The 17,995-nt window shown below is 48.1% G+C and overlaps 1 protein-coding gene and 1 pseudogene across 1 annotated transcript; one reads left to right on the top strand and one right to left on the bottom strand.

The window, feature by feature from the left end:
* The first annotated feature begins 6,208 nt into the window (after positions 1 to 6,208).
* On the top strand, positions 6,209 to 11,025 carry Zscan10 (zinc finger and SCAN domain containing 10). The gene is made up of 5 exons (XM_034506757.2): positions 6,209 to 6,664; positions 7,642 to 7,906; positions 8,094 to 8,158; positions 8,317 to 8,374; positions 9,376 to 11,025. Exons 1-5 carry the CDS (start codon positions 6,272 to 6,274, stop codon positions 10,938 to 10,940), a joined length of 2,346 nt encoding a protein of 781 aa, XP_034362648.1. The 5' UTR covers positions 6,209 to 6,271; the 3' UTR covers positions 10,941 to 11,025.
* A 4,228-nt stretch (positions 11,026 to 15,253) lies between these two features.
* Positions 15,254 to 17,820, bottom strand: LOC117711723 (calcium-binding protein 39-like pseudogene; annotated as a pseudogene).
* Between the last annotated feature and the right edge of the window lie 175 nt (positions 17,821 to 17,995).

Below are 17,995 nucleotides of genomic sequence, written 5' to 3'. Positions count from 1 at the left end.
GGGCGGGGCGAGGCGGAGGGCGGTGTTAGTAGGACAAAGCCACTAACAGGATTGGGGGGGGGGTGGCGGGGAGGAGACTTAAGAAAGCTTTGCGGACTGAGGAGCATTCTCTTCTTTATCACATTTTTTTTTTCTGTGTGTTGGGAATTTTACTTTTTTTTTTCACTACATTTATTTATTTATTTGTTTGTTTATTTATTTATTTATGGGTTGGGTGGGGGCACATGTGGAGGTCAGAGGACAACTTGTGGGAGTCACTGGCCCAGGTTTTTGTTTGTTTGTTTTGAGGCAGGATTTCTTGTAGCCCAGTCTGACCTCAGACTTCATATTAACTGAGGGAGCCTGCCTCCATTTCCCAACTGCAGAGGTTACAGGTGTGCACAATCATGCCCAGTTTATGATATGTGCTTCCTGCTTGCCAGGCAAGCATTCTACCAACTGAGATGTATCCCTTTGCTTTGGGGTTTTTGAGACAAGTTCACTCTGTAGACCAAGCCCATCTGGAATTCATGGCACTCTTCCATCCTCAGCCACCGAAATGATACAATTACAGGTGTAAACCATCACACCTGGCTTCTGTTCCCATCTGTCCTTTTCTTTTTTGGGGGACAAGGTCTCACTATGTAACTATAACCTGTAACTCAATATGTAGACCAGGCTGGTCTTGAATTGATAAGAGAGCCACCTGCCTCTGCCTCCTGAGTGTTGGGATCTGGGGATTAAAGGTGTTCAATACTCTAACTGGCCTGTTTTATCTTCTTAAAACTGAGGTCTCTTTTGTTTCTTGGAAGGCAACCTTCAGACCCCAAATACACCTGGGGCAGAGCCTTACTCCTCAGTTTAGCTCTATGTTCTTAGAGCCTGCTGTTGATACACATGGAGATAAATATTTGTTGAATGAATGAAAAGACAAGCGAAGAGGCCTACACACAACAAGCACTTAAAACAGAAGCTCTTGCCCCCAAAAGGGCATCAGTCTGTCCCATTGTAGATGGGGAAGCGTTGGTTTAGATTAATTTAACTCTTACATGAGCTTGGCAAAGTTCAAATCTGGAGTCATCACTTTTGCCTTGATTTTTTTTTTCTGGCTCCTCCCTCTTCCTCACCCGACCCAAACTGGGAGGTGAAGGGTTAATTCCTGGAAGCCCCTTTATCCCCTTACCTGAAAGGGATGGGTTAGGCGGGGAACTTCCTGTTCCATTTCCCCGGAGTCCCTTCACAGGCTAGCCTACGCGGCCTCATACCCTGGATTCCTCCAAGGATCCCCGGACATCTTGGCCTCAGGAGTCAGTATCGGGAGTGGTGAGTTGGAGGGTTGAGGTGTAGGTTTACAGCATTGTGGAGAGTGAAGGGTGTTTTGGGGACCTATTGGTGGGTTGAAGGCTAGAAAAAAGTCTTGGTTATAACGAGCCGGTAACTCTGTGCAGGAGACTCCAAGGCCACACAGCTTCATGCATTTGTGGCCTTGGGGACATAAGGGAGGATCCTAGAAGTGACGAGGCCTTGTGTTCCCAGCACCAGAAGGGTTGCCCGGTCTAAATAACAACAACAACAAAAAAAAAAACCCCTAAAAAGCCCAAGTCAGCAAAATTGAGCAAGGGAGAGGGGGTTATTTCTTGCAGGGGACCACTCAGGCCTCTGAGCTCCCCAGTGTGGGTGGATTTTATAGCAGTACCTACCTACTTAAAAATTTAGACTGGCCAGAGTTCACTAAAGAGCTTTTTTTGCCCCACACCCAGCCAGCCCCCTACAGAGGTGCATATTAATAGTCCTTTTGTCCTGGAGACCTGGGGGAGGGACAGAGACTAAGGCCTACTTGCCTGAATTCCTACTTGCCTGAATCTCCTGGATACCCACTGGCAAGGAAGGCCTCACCTAGAAATTCCAGCTGCTTTGTGTGGTTAGGCTGGCCTTGGGCCTGAATCTATAATTCTCTGTTTTTTGTGTATGCTGTCATACTCCAGGCTGATACCAGCAAAATCTCATTGGGCAGGATGGAATAATGGGTTCAGAACCCCATTTTCACGTTAGCGAGCAGTGTTGCAGCAGAGTAGCTGTGAGTAAATCACTCTTGGTCTCTCGGAACTTAGATTAAAAGGTTGATCTAGCAAGTGAGTCTGGGCCGGATGAGGTGTGCATCAGCCGGCTGGCTGCGGAGTGGCCAGCCAGAGTGATTTCATCCTCTAGCTGTCTTTATTTCTTTAAGGTTTATTTATTTTATATACATGGATGGTTTGTCTGCATGTGCATCTGCATACTAGAAGCCGGAGTTGAATCCCATCAACAGTTGGGAGTCGCCACGTGGGTGCTGGGACTTGAAGACCTCTGGAAGTCTCATAAGCCCTGGAAAAGCAGCCCGGCGCTCTGAACCTGGAGCGCCTCCATATTTTTTCATAAGCTTCTCCAAACATCGAGATGTTATGCTATTTCCTGTGTGTGTGAGCAAGAGATGAGGGCTCGGTGTGCTGGTTGGATCAAATGCCCTGATCCTAAGATATGTCTCCAACCCCTCTTTGTGTTTTTATTTGCGAAAGGATCTCACTAAGTTACCCAGGTCAGCTTTGTACCTCACTTGAGATGCAGGCCAGGCAAGCCTGAAACTTTGAATCCTGCCTCACTCGACCTGTGGCTGGCTTGACAACCCCTCTCCCTTTACCCTTTTTGTTTCTAATATGTTTGTTGTTTTCTGAGACAGAGTCATGTATCCCAAGCTATCTTTGAATCCCCAAGGGAGCTGAGGATGGCCTTGAACTTGATCCATCTTCCTGTCTCTACCTTCCAAGTTCTAGGACTTAGGGGGCATGTGTGTGCTGGGGATTGGACTCGTGGCTTAGAGCATGCTTAGTAGGTTAGCACTCTACCAAGAGAGCTACATCTCAAGTCCCATCCCCTAGTGTTTGGGTGTTTATCACAGACTTTTTCTGCCTTGAACCATACTTTGATTCTTAGGACATTAAGGTAGCTATTATTATTTCTATCATTGTTGCTATTTCATTGTACATGTTCAGTTATTAAAGTAAGTCACTTCAAATGTCAGGCAAAAACTTATTGAACTCGACACAATCCCTCTTGCGCAAGGTTGCGCAAGGGGAAGGTTGCTATGAACAGTGGGTGACTGGGTACAGCAGCCAGTGGGTGATGTGCTTCAGGGTCCCTGAAGTGAAAGATGTCTTTGCAATAAGAAAAACGCCTACGGAATGAAAAACCCCGCGCTGGACAGGCTGTGCTCGGAAGGGAAAGGCTCAGGAAGGAGAAAACCTGACCCGGGTCGGAAGTTAGGCCTGGGCGATCGTTTTTCTCACCACATCCCTAGTCTTTCCTAAGGCCCGTTTAAAATCCGATTTCCTTTGTTCTGTAACACTTCCACCCAGTAAAGCTTTCCTACGAAGGAAATTTAGAGAACTCTCCATTCTGGACACTATCTCTCCAGAGACACTTTGCCTCCTCCGGATATCTTTGATAATGTATTATAATCAATAATGACGAAAATAAGGACCACAAGCCCTGATGTCTGCCGCTGTGGCGCTGCTCTGGGCCGCAGTACTGGGGTGGAAAGTTCTGCCTGAGGCTCTGGTCCCATCCCCCTATCACAACTCCTACTATTAGTAAGAATGGGGGAGGGGGAAATCGAGGTCGCCTTGAGAGAGACAGCCAAAGCGCCACCTTGTTCTAAAGAACTTAAACCGGTTGACGTGTGGCACCGTAGAATATTTGCCTAACATTCCTGAGACTCTGAATTTTGGGTTCCATGGAAAGAGGAGCTAAACCTTCTGAGCAACCCTGAAAGAGTTGGTTGAGCTGGACTGAATTGAGTCTAGTCCTTAGGAAGGAAGGAGTAGCCCTCGGAGTCAGAGGAAAGGTGGGAGGAGGGGCTTGTGCCTGTAGAGCTAGTGCCCCCTGGTGGACAGTCCAAAACTTCCATTGCTAGCTGGAGGGGTGGCCGAGAAAGTGAGAGTTGTAACCACACCTGGAGAGGAGGAACGGCTGATCAGAAAGCTAGGTGGTGGGACTCCTGTCACCCCCTAGCCCACAGCTCTGTTATAGTGTACTCAAAATATTTTTTCAAATGTAAAAAGGGGGGTGGATTATAAATCTGCTTTAGAACACTGCCCACCTTGAGGCTTGATTGATTGATTGTGAAGAACCCAGATTCCCTTCCTGATGTCCTATGGGGAAGATAAAACTTGTTGAATCGTTTCTTCAAGCTACCGACTTGAAAAGATTGAAATGAAAAAACAGGGTTTTAAAAGGTTTATTTACTTTTATTTTGTATGGACAACTGTTTTTGCCTACATGCATGTATTTGCACTGTGACTTACCTGGGACCCCTGGAGGCCAGAAGAGAGCACTAGATCCCCTGGAACTGGAGTTACAGGTGCATGGAAGCCACCATATGTGTACTGAGACAGGACCCGGGCCCATATGTTGCCACAAGAGTGGCAAGTGTTCTTAACCACTGAGGTGTCTCTCCAGCTCCAAAAGATAAAATGATTTTCTGTCCTTAGTGTCTCTTCCACAGTGCCCCTAGTGGCAGCATTAATAGGGGGAAGGGCAGATGACAAATCACACCACATCTCTATGGGTATACTACAGGATAATCATCCAGGGCAGTCAGTTTCTGTTTGTGAGAGAGTATGTGTGGTGCATATGACCCCGTGTGTGCACACCTATGGGAGTGCGAAGACAGACAGCTCTGAAGGTGCCCCATTCTAACTGTTGGCCTCTGTTCTTTGGGTTAGGTCTCTTCCTAAACCTTGAGTTTGTTTTCCAGCTACACTGGCAGCCAGCAATCCCCACCGATCCTCCTGTCTCTGCCTCCAACATTGGTAGGGTTCAGACATGTATGGGAACATGTCTTACTTGTTATGTGGATACTGAGATCGGAGCTCTGGGCCACGTGCTCCTGATCAAAAACTATCTACATTCTCACCTTCACCAATTACACCCCCCCACTCCCCAGCCCAGGCTAACCTAAAGCTTGGTATGTAGCTGCTGAGAATGACTTTGAACTTCTGGTCTTCCTGCCTCCCTTTCCTGGTTATAGACCTGCCTCACTACACCCAGTTTGTGCTGTGCTGGCTGGGCACTGAACCCATAGGTTTGTGCATGCTGGGCAAGCACTCTACTCCAGCCCTCAGCCCTACCTGATTTGTCTGCCCTTGCATAATTACTCTGCCCTCACCTTCTGCTGCCCTGAGTGATCACCTTTGACAGAGGGAGAACTCCTCAGAAAGCCTCACCTTCTGCTGCCCTGAGTGATCACCCTTGACAGAGGGAGAAGAACTCCTCGGAAAGCCACATTCTTTTTTTTTTTTTTTTTTTTTTGTATGTGAGTACACCATTGCTATCTTCAGACACACCAGAACAGGGCATTGGATCTCATACAGATGGTTGTGAGCCACCCGTGGTTGCTGGGAGTTGAACTCGGGTCCTCTGGAAGAGCAGCCAGTGATCCTATCCACTGAGCCATTTCTCCAGCCCTGCCACATTCAATTTTTAATTTTATTTTGTATTTTTTTAGATTCACTTGCTTACTGTGTGGAGATGTTTTGCCTACACATGCAATGCAGGCCTGCACACTGCATGTGTACAGTGCCCTTAGGGCCAGAAGAGGTGTCAGACGTCCTTGGAACTGGAGTTCTGAAAGTGAATTGTCACAGATGACTGAGTCGCAGTCAGTGCTTTTAACCCCTGAGCCATCTCTCCAGCTCCATATTCTTTTCTTTTTTTTTTCTTTTCTTTTCTTTTTTTTTTTTTTTTGAGACAGAATCTTTCTGTTTAGTCCTGGCTATTCTGGAACCCTACTATGTAGACCATGGTGAGCCACTATGCCTGACCCATGTTCATAGTTTTTAACTCAAGCAGGGGTTAGCTGCCTGCATTCACTATACCATGCGTTTATGTGCCTTTTTTTTAAAAATATATATATATATATATATATTAGCTGTCTTCAGACACACCAGAAGAGGGCATTAGATCCCATTACAGATGGTTGTGAGCCACCATGTGGGTGCTGGGAATTGAACTCAGGACCTCAGGAAGAGCAGTCAGTGCTCTTAAACTCTGAGCCTTCTCTCCAGCTCTCGTGTACCTTTTCATAAGTAGATACGGCTGGCCTTGATCTGGTCCTCTAGTTTCCACATCCTGAGTACTGGAAAAACAGGTATCTGGTTCCTGTAGCAGATCTTAACCCAGGGTCTTTAGCTCCACAGGTGTAGGAGGAGCTGAAGAAAGGGATTTAAGACCTGCCCAGGTGTAGGAGTTGTGGAAGATGCTGGCGGAACCAGTCCCAGATGCCCTGGAACAAGAGCATTCCAGAGCAGTGAAGCTGGAGGAGGACGAGGTTGGTGAGGAGGATCCCAGGCGGGCAGAGTCCAGGCCTAGGCCTGAGGTGGCCCACCAGCTTTTCAGATGCTTCCAGTATCAGGAAGATATGGGGCCACGGGCATCCCTGGGCCGGCTCCGGGAACTCTGCAACCACTGGCTGCGACCGGCTCTGCACACCAAGAAGCAGATCCTGGAGCTGCTAGTACTGGAGCAGTTCCTGAGCATCCTGCCCCCGCATGTGCTGAGCCGACTGCATGGCCAACCACTCCGGGACGGTGAGGAGGTGGTACAGCTGCTGGAGGGCGTGCCCAGAGACACCAGCCACACGGGACCACTGGTGAGATGGGGGCTTGTCCAGAACTGTAGGGGCTAGGGTGAGTGGACAGAGACTGATAACCTCAAGAAGAAACCTGCAAATTCCACTGGCCTCCTTCTGTGACTAGAACCCTAGAGCTCATGCTGCCCATTACGATGAGAAAGGCAGTGAGCAGAGCGCGGAGGTGACTCTTTATACAGAGAGCCAGTGTTCAGAAGGCAGCAGATTAACATCTTAAACAAAAGGGGAAAACTGCCTTTTATCTCCCGGCAGCAAGAAGGGGGGCGCTCCAGTCAAGACAGGGTATCATTCAGACTGCCATCCCTGCAGTCACATTTCAGGGTTTTTTGGTTTTTTTTTTTTGTTGTTGAGGTCTTTTGTTTTTTTTGTTTGTTTTGTTTTGTTTTTTGAGACAGGGTCTCTCTATGTAGTCCTGGCTGTCCAACGTCTTCTGTCTGTGTAATCCATTCTGGCTTTGAACACACTATGACCCATTGCACATGCTGTGATTAAAATCATTCACCACCACACCCAGCCTCTGGTCCCATTTCTAATGCTTGTCATGCTGGGGTCTCTCTTGTTATCACCCCTACGCTCTTTCCTTGTTCCATTGATGTCTGGGTCTGGGCATTTAAACACTGTGCCTAGTTGCTGCTGTCATCAGGCTTGAACCTCCAAAGGCATCTCGGCTAGCACAGAGGTTAACTTGGATCAAACCATTAACTCTGTGTGTGTGTGTGTGTGTGTGTGTGTGTGTGTGTGTTCGAACATGCCAAGCTCTTAGCATTTATATGTAGGTTTCTTTCAACAGTATGAAGTACAAGTGTGTTCTTATAATGTAGACTATAAAAACACCACTTCTGTTCTCCTGTCCCTTGTCACATCCACAAACTCCTGCTTACCCTCTAACTATGCTCCCTGTCTCTGTCCTATCCTGATAGACTCAGTAGAGTATGGCATGTATCCTGTCTGCCTCCTAAGACAGATGTTTTCAACAGGATTTTAGCTTCAGTGCTGGCAAGAATGCCCCTGCGGACATCATCTCAGAGAAACAAAATAGCCCTTCCCAGGTCCCCAGCCACAGCCCCCAGACAGAGTTGCCCTCAGAAGAAATTCCAGCCCTGCATCCATTGAATGAATTACCACCATCTCAACCAGTGCCTGCGAGGCATGCTGAACCTGACGAGTGGAGGCTTGCCCCAAGTTCAAATTGGCCAATGAGCCCAGAGCCCCAGGAGATTCTCCAGGACCCACAAGAAAGCAGTGAGGAGCTGGTGTCCCAGGAGACAGACTGGATTTGTGGGTGGGGGCTGGAAGTCAGGGAGGGGTATGTGGCAGAAGAGTGCTGGGATAGCTTCATGGTTTGGGGGGTGGGTGGCCATGTCTTTAAAGCCCTACATAACTGGCAATTCTGCCTTCTAACATCATTGTGGTCTCCCAATGCTGTCAGATCCCCCCCAGGGCCCCTCATGGCTTGAGGAGAATTCCAGAGACCAAGAGCTGGCCGCTGTGTTGGTAAGTTGAGCCAATCCCTACCTCAGGCTCCAGAATGTTCTCTAGTGTCTGACTTTTGCCAGTCCATGTCTCCTTCTGTTCAATCCCAGTGGGCTTCTGCTCCTCTCAGGCCCCAGAGCCCATGCTTCACTCACAGTTGGTCTTGGTTCTCATTGCAGGAGTCTCTCACCTTTGAGGAGACCTCAGAGAAGAGAGCTTGGCCTGCACACCCTGTTGGTAAGCTCCTCTTCAGTCATGGCCACCGAAGGTTCTTCACTCACAGTTCCAGATACCATCTGGCGTTCTAACCTTTTGCTGGGTGGACCCTGGCACAGCTTTCTGTTTCATTTATTTGTTTAGTGGTACCCATAACCAAACCTAGGAAACTCCCTTTCGCCCTTTCTGATGCGCCCCTCCCCCCCCAGTTATCCAGTTATTTTTAGACATGATCTTAATATGTAGCTCAGGCTGATTTCAACTCAAGACCCTTCTACTTCTGCCCCCGAGTGCTGGGGCCAGAGAAGCCTGTACCGATACATCCAGCTATGTCTCCTGGCCAGCCTCCATGGACACTGCATGTACATGGTACACATACACGCATGCATGCATACAAAATACATACATACCTAAAAAAATTTTTTTTTAAAAGAAGTGGTCAAAAAATAAACCGCTACTGGTTATGAAATGGCTGAGACTGTTGCATGACACGGAATATATTTAGTGGATCTAAACCGTATCCTTTCAAAGGATGTGGTGCTATGTGATGTAATCTTAGCATTTGGGAGGCTGGGGTGGTGGGGTTGTTAGTTGTAGGCAATATGGAGATGCTGTCTGAAAAATAGAGGAAATGGTGGAGTGAAGAGGAAAGGCATTCTTGCTTAATCATCACCAGCTTTGCAGAATCCCGGGTTTCCTCCACTTCTGGACCCATCAGATTCTGATGGTGCCTAGTAGCTCTTTCAGAAAGACCCAATAATGCTGCTGCTGCTGCTGCTGCTGCTGCTGCTGCTGCTGCTGCTGCTGCTGCTGCTGCTGCTCCTCCTCCTCCTCCTCCTCCTCTTCCTCCTCCCCCTTCTGTTGCTTTGGGTTTCTATGAAGCCCTCATTGTTCTGGAACTGTCTGTGTAGACCAGGCTAAGTGTCGCGTGTTCACAAATCTACCTGCCTCTTCTTCCCAGCTTGCTGGGATTAAAGGCGTGAGCCACAGTTCTGAGTCTTCTGCGCTTGCGTCTTTTCCAGGATCTGGAAGCAGAGTGCCTGACAACGAGGACCTTAACGTTGAAGAGCATAAAGCCACTACTTGGCCCATCGACATCAGAGCAGAGTCCCAGGCAGAGAACCTTGGAGTCTCAGCAGAGCCTCTTACGCAGACTGTAGGGCAGGAGACCAGCAGCGCTGCTCGAGGAGGTACCCCTGCTGACAGTAGTGAAATTGTGGAGGTTAGAGGGGCTGCAGGTGCCCCCGAGCCCCAGGCTGAGGTGCAATTCATATGTACAGATTGTGGGATGAACTTCCCACAGATGTCCCATCTACAGGCCCACCAGCTACAATCTCACCCCGGCTCGCAAGCTCACGGAAGCTCTCGATCCTTCCGGTGTCTGTGGTGCGGGAAGACTTTTGGACGCAGCTCCATCCTCAAGCTGCACATGCGCACACATACAGACGAGCGGCCGTATGCCTGTCATCTCTGCAGCTACCGCTTCCGTCAGAGCTCACACCTGACGAAGCACTTACTAACGCATTCCTCTGAGCCTGCCTTCCGATGCGCTGAGTGTAACCAAGGCTTCCAGCGTCGCTCCAGCCTCATGCAGCACCTGCTGGCACATGCCCAGGAACAAAATCCCACGCCAAACCCAGAAGGCAAGACAAAAGTACCAGAAGTGCCAGTCGTTTTCTGTTCCCACTGCGGGCAGACCTTCAAGCGACGCTCTAGCTTAAAGCGTCACCTGCGCATCCATGCCAAGGACAAGGACCATCAGTCCTCGGAAGACCCTGGCAGCCTTAGCTCTCGCCAGGAGAGTAAGCCCTATGTGTGCAGTGACTGTGGCAAGGCCTTCCGACAAAGCGAGCAACTAATGACCCACAGGCGAGTCCATACCAGTGAACGACCCTTCTCCTGCCAGGTCTGTGGCCGCTGCTTCACCCAAAATTCCCAGCTGACCAGCCACCAGCAGGTGCACACAGGTGAGAAGCCCCACGCCTGTCCTCAGTGCAGCAAACGCTTTGTGAGACGAGCTGGCCTTGCTCGCCATCTGTTGACCCACGGTGGCCTCCGGCCTTTCCACTGTGCTCAATGTGGCAAAAGCTTCCGCCAAATGCGAGACCTGACTCACCACCTACGCTGTCACACGGGGGAGAAACCCTGCCGATGCAACGAATGCGGAGAGGGGTTCACCCAGAATGCCCACCTGGCACGCCACCAACGCATCCACACGGGGGAGAAGCCCCACGCCTGTGACATCTGTGGTCACCGCTTCCGGAACAGCTCCAACTTGGCCCGCCACCGCCGCAGCCACACTGGCGAACGGCCTTACAGCTGTCCAACCTGCGGCCGCAGTTTCCGGCGCAATGCGCACCTACAGCGCCACCTGATCACACACACAGCATCAAAGCAAGAAATGGAAGTCCCCCAGGAGTGCCCTGAGTGTGGCAAGAGCTTCAATCGCAGCTGCAACTTGCTGCGCCACCTGCTGGTTCACACCGGCGAAAGGCCTTACTCCTGTGTACTGTGTAGCCGTGGCTTCAGCCGCAATTCCCACCTGCTGCGCCACCTGCGAACCCATGCCCGGGAGACGCTGTACTAGCTTCACCCACGTTCCTGCAGCCTTGTCCCATGTGCACCTCCCTGCATGATTATGATTGCCTATGGTGGCCCCTTCACACATATCTCATCCCGGTTCCTCCACGTTTGGCCTTCCCACGGTTTACCTCTTCCCAACTCCAGGAGTTTGTTTTTAGAGTTTTTAAGTAAAGCTGCCTTCTCAAAATTGGTCCTTCTGATTTTTTTTCTTTCTATCCTTTTTGGGGACAAGGTATCGTGTAGTTTGGGGTAACCTTGAACTTCTGGTCTTCCTGCCTCTACCTTCTGAGTGTTTGGATTAGAGGTATATGCCACTGTGTGTGATTTTTGCCGTGCTGGGTGTCAAAGCTCAGACCTTCTAGGCAAACATCTGACCTACCGAACTTTCCCGGTATTCTGAGGTAAATTTATGGTAAATTAGGATTTGAAGAGGGAGAAGCATGATGGTGGCGCATGCCTTTAATCCCAGCTCTCAGGAGGCAGGACCAGGGTGACCAGTGCTACACAGAAAAACCCTGTCTCAAGAAAAAAAAAGAAGTATGGGTCTAGAACTTCTGTCAATCTTTTGTGTTTAGGTAATTGGCTATTTTTCAAGGAAAAAGCTGAGTAGTTTCTCCTGGCGGGCTTCCCCATGAAATGCTGCTACTCTGTAGCAAGAACTAAGCTCCACCCAGGACTGAACCAAGAGCTAACCATACATAATGGGGAAAGTACAACGTAGTGTGTGTGTGTGCGCGCGCGCGCGCAGCTGTGTGCCTCCTGCCTCTACTCCCAGAGTGCTGGGATCACAGGTGTGTGTAACCTTCCTTGGCTCTAATACTTCTTAATATTTTTTTTTATGTTTGGTGTTTTATCTGCGTGTATATTCATGCCTATGAGTTCAGAGCCTGTCTCTGCTACATAGACAGTTTGAGACCAGCAACAAGGAAGGGAAACTCTAGTCCTGTTCACTTCTTTTTTCTGCTCTCTAATTTGGGGCCCTAGAACCCCAGGACTGGTCAAATGTCCTCATTTCACACTGGACGCCATGAAACACTCTCAATGGGAACTGATATGCATGTCGTTAGCTAAGGTAGGAGGGGAGAGATGTTCACCTCCAAGACAGCGACAGCGGCTGCCTGGCTCAAGCCTTGTTCCTGGACCCCATGTAGTTACAGATAAGGATAAGCCTCGGACCTGGAGATCTGACCTCTGCCTGCATCCTGAACCTAGTGCGTGTCTGTTGCATGACTTTCCTTGTATCTTAGTTACTTTTCTATTGCTCTGATAAAACAGCATGACCAAAGCAACTTACAGAAGAAAAAGTTTATTTTGGGCTTATTGTTCCAGAGAGTTAAAATCTATGATGGGGGAGCAGAGGTAGCCGACGGCTGGAGCACCAGCTAAGAGCGCCCGACCCACGAGAGGCAGATCGCAGTGGGAATGGCATGTGGCTTTTGAAACCTCAAAGCCCATCCATTACTAGTAAAATATTTCCTCCAGTAAAGCTATGCCTCCTAAATCCTACCCAAACAATTTCACCAACTGAGGACCAAGAATTCAAACCCGTACACTGGTAAAGATCATTCACTTTCAAACCCTACGCCTGGGAAGGTATAAAAGAACTAGATAGTAGTCATCCCTAGCAATGTCGTTACAAAACACAGCTAAGACATCAACGGGAATGGAGAATAGTTTATTCTGGAGCCAAATATGAATAACTATGGCCTAGGAGCTCAGATTCTATGTCTAATTTCTAGTGTGGTAATAGTTTCATGATGTTTTTATAGTAACAGAATAAAGAAAGTCATAAATGCAGATACTTTAGAAGCACATTGGTGGCCAGGTGAATGACACATACCTTCAACCTCAGCGGTTAGTGTATCATCCTATCAGAGTTCAAGGACAGCCTGGGTTTGAGACAGCTGGTTTGACAGCAGCTAGAGCTACATAGAGAAACCTTGTAACAAAAAGAACAAGAGGAGGGGGGGAAGGAGGAGGACAAAGATGAGGAGGACCAGGAGGAGAAGGCTGTAATTCCAATGAAGTAACGGAAGTGCTAGTCATCAGGCAAAGAGCAAAAGCTCCCTTCTTCTGTGTCCTTATATAGGCTTATACAGACACCTTATATAGCAGAAGGTGTGACCCAGGTTAAAGGTGTCTTCCCCTCAAGATCTGGATCACAGATGTTGTCTGGACTAGAAATGGGTTCACCTACTTCAAGTCAAACAAAAAATCTCTCACAGGTGTGCCCTCTGTTTCTGGACTGTAATTCCTTTCCAATGTAGCCGTAGCCACATTGACAACCAAGAATGGCTGTCTCAACCCCTGTGCGGAAAGAACGTACCCAACTCTCTTGAGGTTTCCCCATTATAGAATCTTGTTATGAGACCTCCTTTTCCCTGATTGTGAGTGTAGGGAGCAGAGGGAGCCCTGAGAGACTGAAATCCTGAGTGCATTCATAGCCATGGCAAAGACCAAGACCTCAAAGCAGTTTCCATACCAGCCCTGGGCCAAGCTTGAAGTCGGCAAAGCTCACATTCCTCCAACTGAGAGTGTTTGCAGATGTCAGATCAGTATGGATAAAAATCCAGAACTGCAGCTTCCTCCTCCGCCTGGACATTTACTGCCTAAGACTGCTGTCCTACAGAGATCTCATCCTGAGATTAGCCAACCCCTCCCCCTGTACATAATAAACATTCTGAGGTTTCGGGGTGTGGCGATACTAGGTGCCATTCCCTCAGATCGTGTGCACCCCACCTGACCCAAGATTGTGCATGTTCCGTCTGTGTGTCTGTCCTTTATTCCCTCACCATCCCAGGTGGGTTGTGGTAAGTGAAGAGAGCTTGGTGAGGTCACTTTACAAAGTCTAGGCTTGTTTGAAACTCCCTCTCTAGTCCAAGCACCAGGTATATGGTGCTGAAATCTGCCTCAGTCTCCTGATTTCTAGGATTTTTTGGCAGGAGCCACCATACCTGGCTTACTGTTATATTTTGAAAATAACAGTAACCACTTGAATATGACACTTTTGTCTGTAAGACTAAATAAAGTAACAATAGTTGGGAAAACTCAGTGTAGCTTCCAAACCATCCAAACATCTCATGATGCTCATCTTTCCTCTGGTCTTCCCCTCTCTTTGCTTCTTCCTCCCAAGCCTCCCCCACCCCACACCCCACCCCACCCTTGCATTCTTACTCCTTCAATAGGCCCCTGCTTCTACCAACCCTGATTCAGTTTTGGCAAGGCAGAGTGAGGTCTGCCCAGTTCCTGCTACCTCATGTTCAATACTCCCCAGAAATGAAAGGCTTTCTCTAGTCATGTTTAGTCATTGTCTTCCCCCACCGGAAGGAATCTGACAAATGTCTGCATGGCTCCCTGGTGCCTTACAATCAGGTTGTGTGCCCTTGTGAAAGAGTGTCATGGAGGCTGTGGGGCAACCAACTACTTCTGGATTGTCTTTGAGATCCACAGAGAGGTTCCATGCCTGGTATTGTAAAGCCCTAAAGTCCTAAAGTGCTACAGGCTAAAACCAATTGTGTGTGGGGAGGGCCAGAGAAATGGATCAGTGATTAAGAACGAGTCCTGCTCGCAGAGGGTCAGGTGGCTCACAACCACCTGTAACTGAAGATCCAGGGCACCCCATGCTTCTGACTTCCCCAGGCATTGGCACTTAGAGACCCACACGAATGCACATAATGTAAGAGATACTAGAATAAATTTGGCTTTTTTTTTTTTTTTTACTGTTACAGAACGACAGTTTAATATAGAACAAACTGGACAAGAGAGAACCTTTGGTCATTTGAGACATTTTTTATGCATGACTCACTTTCCCTCTATGATTGAAATCTATCACACCCCTCTAGCCCCATGGTTTGTACCTACTGTGATCCCACCTCTCAAAATAGTCACGTGAGGCATTCTTTCCATAACAACAGCTATTAGTGAAGCCTCCTCACACTCATTGACCCCCAGAGGTGTCGACAGAGCGGTGGTGATTACAGCCACCCGTTTGCAGTTCTCCCCTGAGAAAATCACAGCCCACAGGTGTTCTCTGTCTCTGTAACCTCTATTGATCTCAACTGGCCCTCAGCTGCTCCCAGACTAGCTCGAAAAAGTTGGAATGGGCATGGGCCCTGGGTCAGACATGGGATACAATGAGGAAGAAATTGAGCTGGGAGATGGGCGGGCACTTGTTCCCACTTATATGTTAGGAGCCACTCACTACCTAGGGGGCAGCGGGCAGGGAAGGAAAGTCCACACAGACAGGACAGTGGTCCCGTCTCTTCAGTGTCTGAAAAAGCCTGTCTAAATAAACAAAAGCAGATGGGTCCCCTCCCATTGTCTGTTTCAAGAGACACTTGCGTTCCTTGATGTCCTGGGAGACCCAGGATCCAGCTCCAGACTTATACTGCTTTTGACCAGTGTTTAATATAGTGGTTGATTCCATAAGCAATCATAGACTTGATTAAAATGAATATATTATTCTAGGTTGATTTTTTTCCACTCAAATGTTTATATTTCATCTACCTTTGACAATCAATTTAGAAAGACAGGCCCTCCAAAGCCTTCCCAAGAATGGAGACTTTGAAACAACATTGTACATGCTGGCAAGGGGGACAAATGGCTGTCAGGGCAGGACCATCTTCATGGGGCTACTTTCCTCAAGTCTCGAATCTGTTTGATCAGGTAGTTCTCCTCAGAGAACTGCTCATCATTGTCTTTGTTTCTGGAAGCTGCTCATAAACTCCATGAGTTTGGACTGATTTTTTTTTTTTTTAACAGAATCTCCACAATAGGCTGCGTTTAGTGGGGACTGGCCACAAACACCTTGAAGACATGGAAGGCTTCTAATTGGGTGTTTGGACTTTTGTCTCAAATCAGTTTCAGATTCTCTGGCTTGCTCAGATACTTGGTAATAATGGTGAAATTGTGGCGGGCCAGGGTCAGCTCACCTAGCAACTTTAATGATTGTCTCTTTGTCATGTCATTCTTGGATTGCAGCAGTTTCTCATAATCTTCAAAAAAATAGTGCCATGATTTTGTTCTCAGAAGTCTGCTGCCCACACTTTGTGTCTGGTTAACAAATCCTTAAAAGTCGTGAAGACATCTGAGACGATATCAAATGTGGACAGCTCCACATACTTGAAGAACTCTCTGAACTAATTAGAAAAGAGGATGATTTTGGCAAGTGGCTCATGCCGAAATCACCCTCTCAGCATAATCCCAATGCATGAGGCAATCTGTGGGGCTTCACAGGATGTGAGGATGAGAACTGATGTCCACAGTAGGACACCATGTACCCATCTGTCTTCTCAGGATGGTTTTGAATATCTGGGTCACGTCTTTTTTTCCCCTCAAAGTCTATGAGCTGCAGGTCAGCTATGAGTGTCACCAGCAACCCACTGCTGCCGAGCCCCTGTGCCAGCTGAGCCACTGCTTCTGTGGAGGCTCCTTGTTTGTTCCACACAGAATTTCCTTCATTGCTTGCAGAGACTTTGACACTTCTTCTAAAGCTTTGTCTGTCTTTTGGTCTTGCTTTTCCAAAATGGTCAGGTTGTCTTTCAGAATTTTGACAATTTCTGCTGGATTTTTGTGTGATTTACTAAACAAAGGCATTTTTTTTCATGTATAAGAAACTCTTCTTCCAATATGATATGCTTAGAAATCCCTTGTCTATAGAGTGAGTTCCAGGACAGCCAGGGCTACACAGAGAAACCCTGTCTTGAAAAACAACAACAACAACAAAGAAAGGAAGAAAGGAAGGAAGGAAGGAAGAAAGAAAGAAAGAAAAAAGAAATCCCTTGTCTTCTGCAAATCTGTTCCAATGCTTGCAGCTTTTGGTCACTGGTCAGCAGGGACTTCTCTCCTTTAGTACACTGTCCTTGCATAAAGGACATATAAGCCACCAATCGGGAGTCTGCATCTTTATTTCCCAAGCAGCCACTACAGGTTTAAACTAAATCTTAGCTCCTCATGTTCTTTCTTCTTCATGGTGGATATTTATTGGAGAAAAGTGCTGCTTATGCCACCACTCTCATAAATCTGGTTTTAAAAGCCCTTGGCTCAGGAACCCATAGGCCAGAGGGAAGAAAATAATATTGTTAATTTGTTAAATGGACATGTTGCCAAACCACCCTCTAAATGTTTATGGTCATGCGCACAGGTCCAGGCTGCCCTCAGTCATTCCAAGAAGCTTCTCTATACAATGGGCAGCAGTTAATGCGGAGAGACAAAGCTGGCCGACATCTGTATTAAATGCCTACACCCCAGACTAAGGCTCCGGGAGCATTGAGGAAGAGGAATGGGAAGAAGGGAGGAGCAGGAAGATGGGAACAAGAGTTGTACAAAGCTGGCTTCTGCACATGTTCGCTGCACGGTTGAACTCACTGCAGCTCTGCCCATCCGTGAAAGCACAAAGTTAAGCCGGTGAGAACACAGGCACAAGAAAGATAGGCGATTGCCCTGAGCCGCATGCTGTCCCCCTACCTCCCTGAGCTCCATTGTCAGGCCACCCCTCTGCCTGCCTTCACCAGGCCTACAGCATCAGGAACATCCATGTTAGATCCCTTTCCCCACCCATTCCCCTGCCCACCAAGTCTCCCTACACATGCCCAGTTGCTCAGCAGGCAGCACTAACTGGACTCAAGGTGTTACAAAATGAAAATTAGTCAATCAATTAATTAAAAGGAGAAGACTTGAAGAAGGAAGGGGTGGTTTGGGTGTGCTTGGGGTAGAAGGGAAGAAGAAGTTGAGGGTAGGTGGTCAAAGTATGTGGTGTAGACCTGTGTTCAATTCCCAGCACCTACACTAGGTCTTAAACCATCTGTAACCCCACTTCCAGGGGATCCAATACCCTCTTATGGCTTCCACAGGCACCAGACATGTACACTGGACACAGGCATACTCGCAAGCAAAACACCCATACATACAACATAAAAACCTCCTTGAGGTATCTCCATGGTCCATGCTGCCACCAAAGGCCATGTTGCCAGAAGCCACGCTGAGGTCTATGTTCCATGCCGCCACAGGAGGCACTGTTGATGTCCAATGACTCCTGCTGTCACTGAAAACCACACTGAT

Source organism: Arvicanthis niloticus, chromosome 6 (genome assembly GCF_011762505.2).
Source record: "Arvicanthis niloticus isolate mArvNil1 chromosome 6, mArvNil1.pat.X, whole genome shotgun sequence".
NCBI classification, from domain to species: Eukaryota; Metazoa; Chordata; class Mammalia; order Rodentia; family Muridae; genus Arvicanthis; species Arvicanthis niloticus.
Note: the sequence above shows the minus strand (reverse complement) of the source record. Positions and strands in the feature narration are given on the sequence as shown.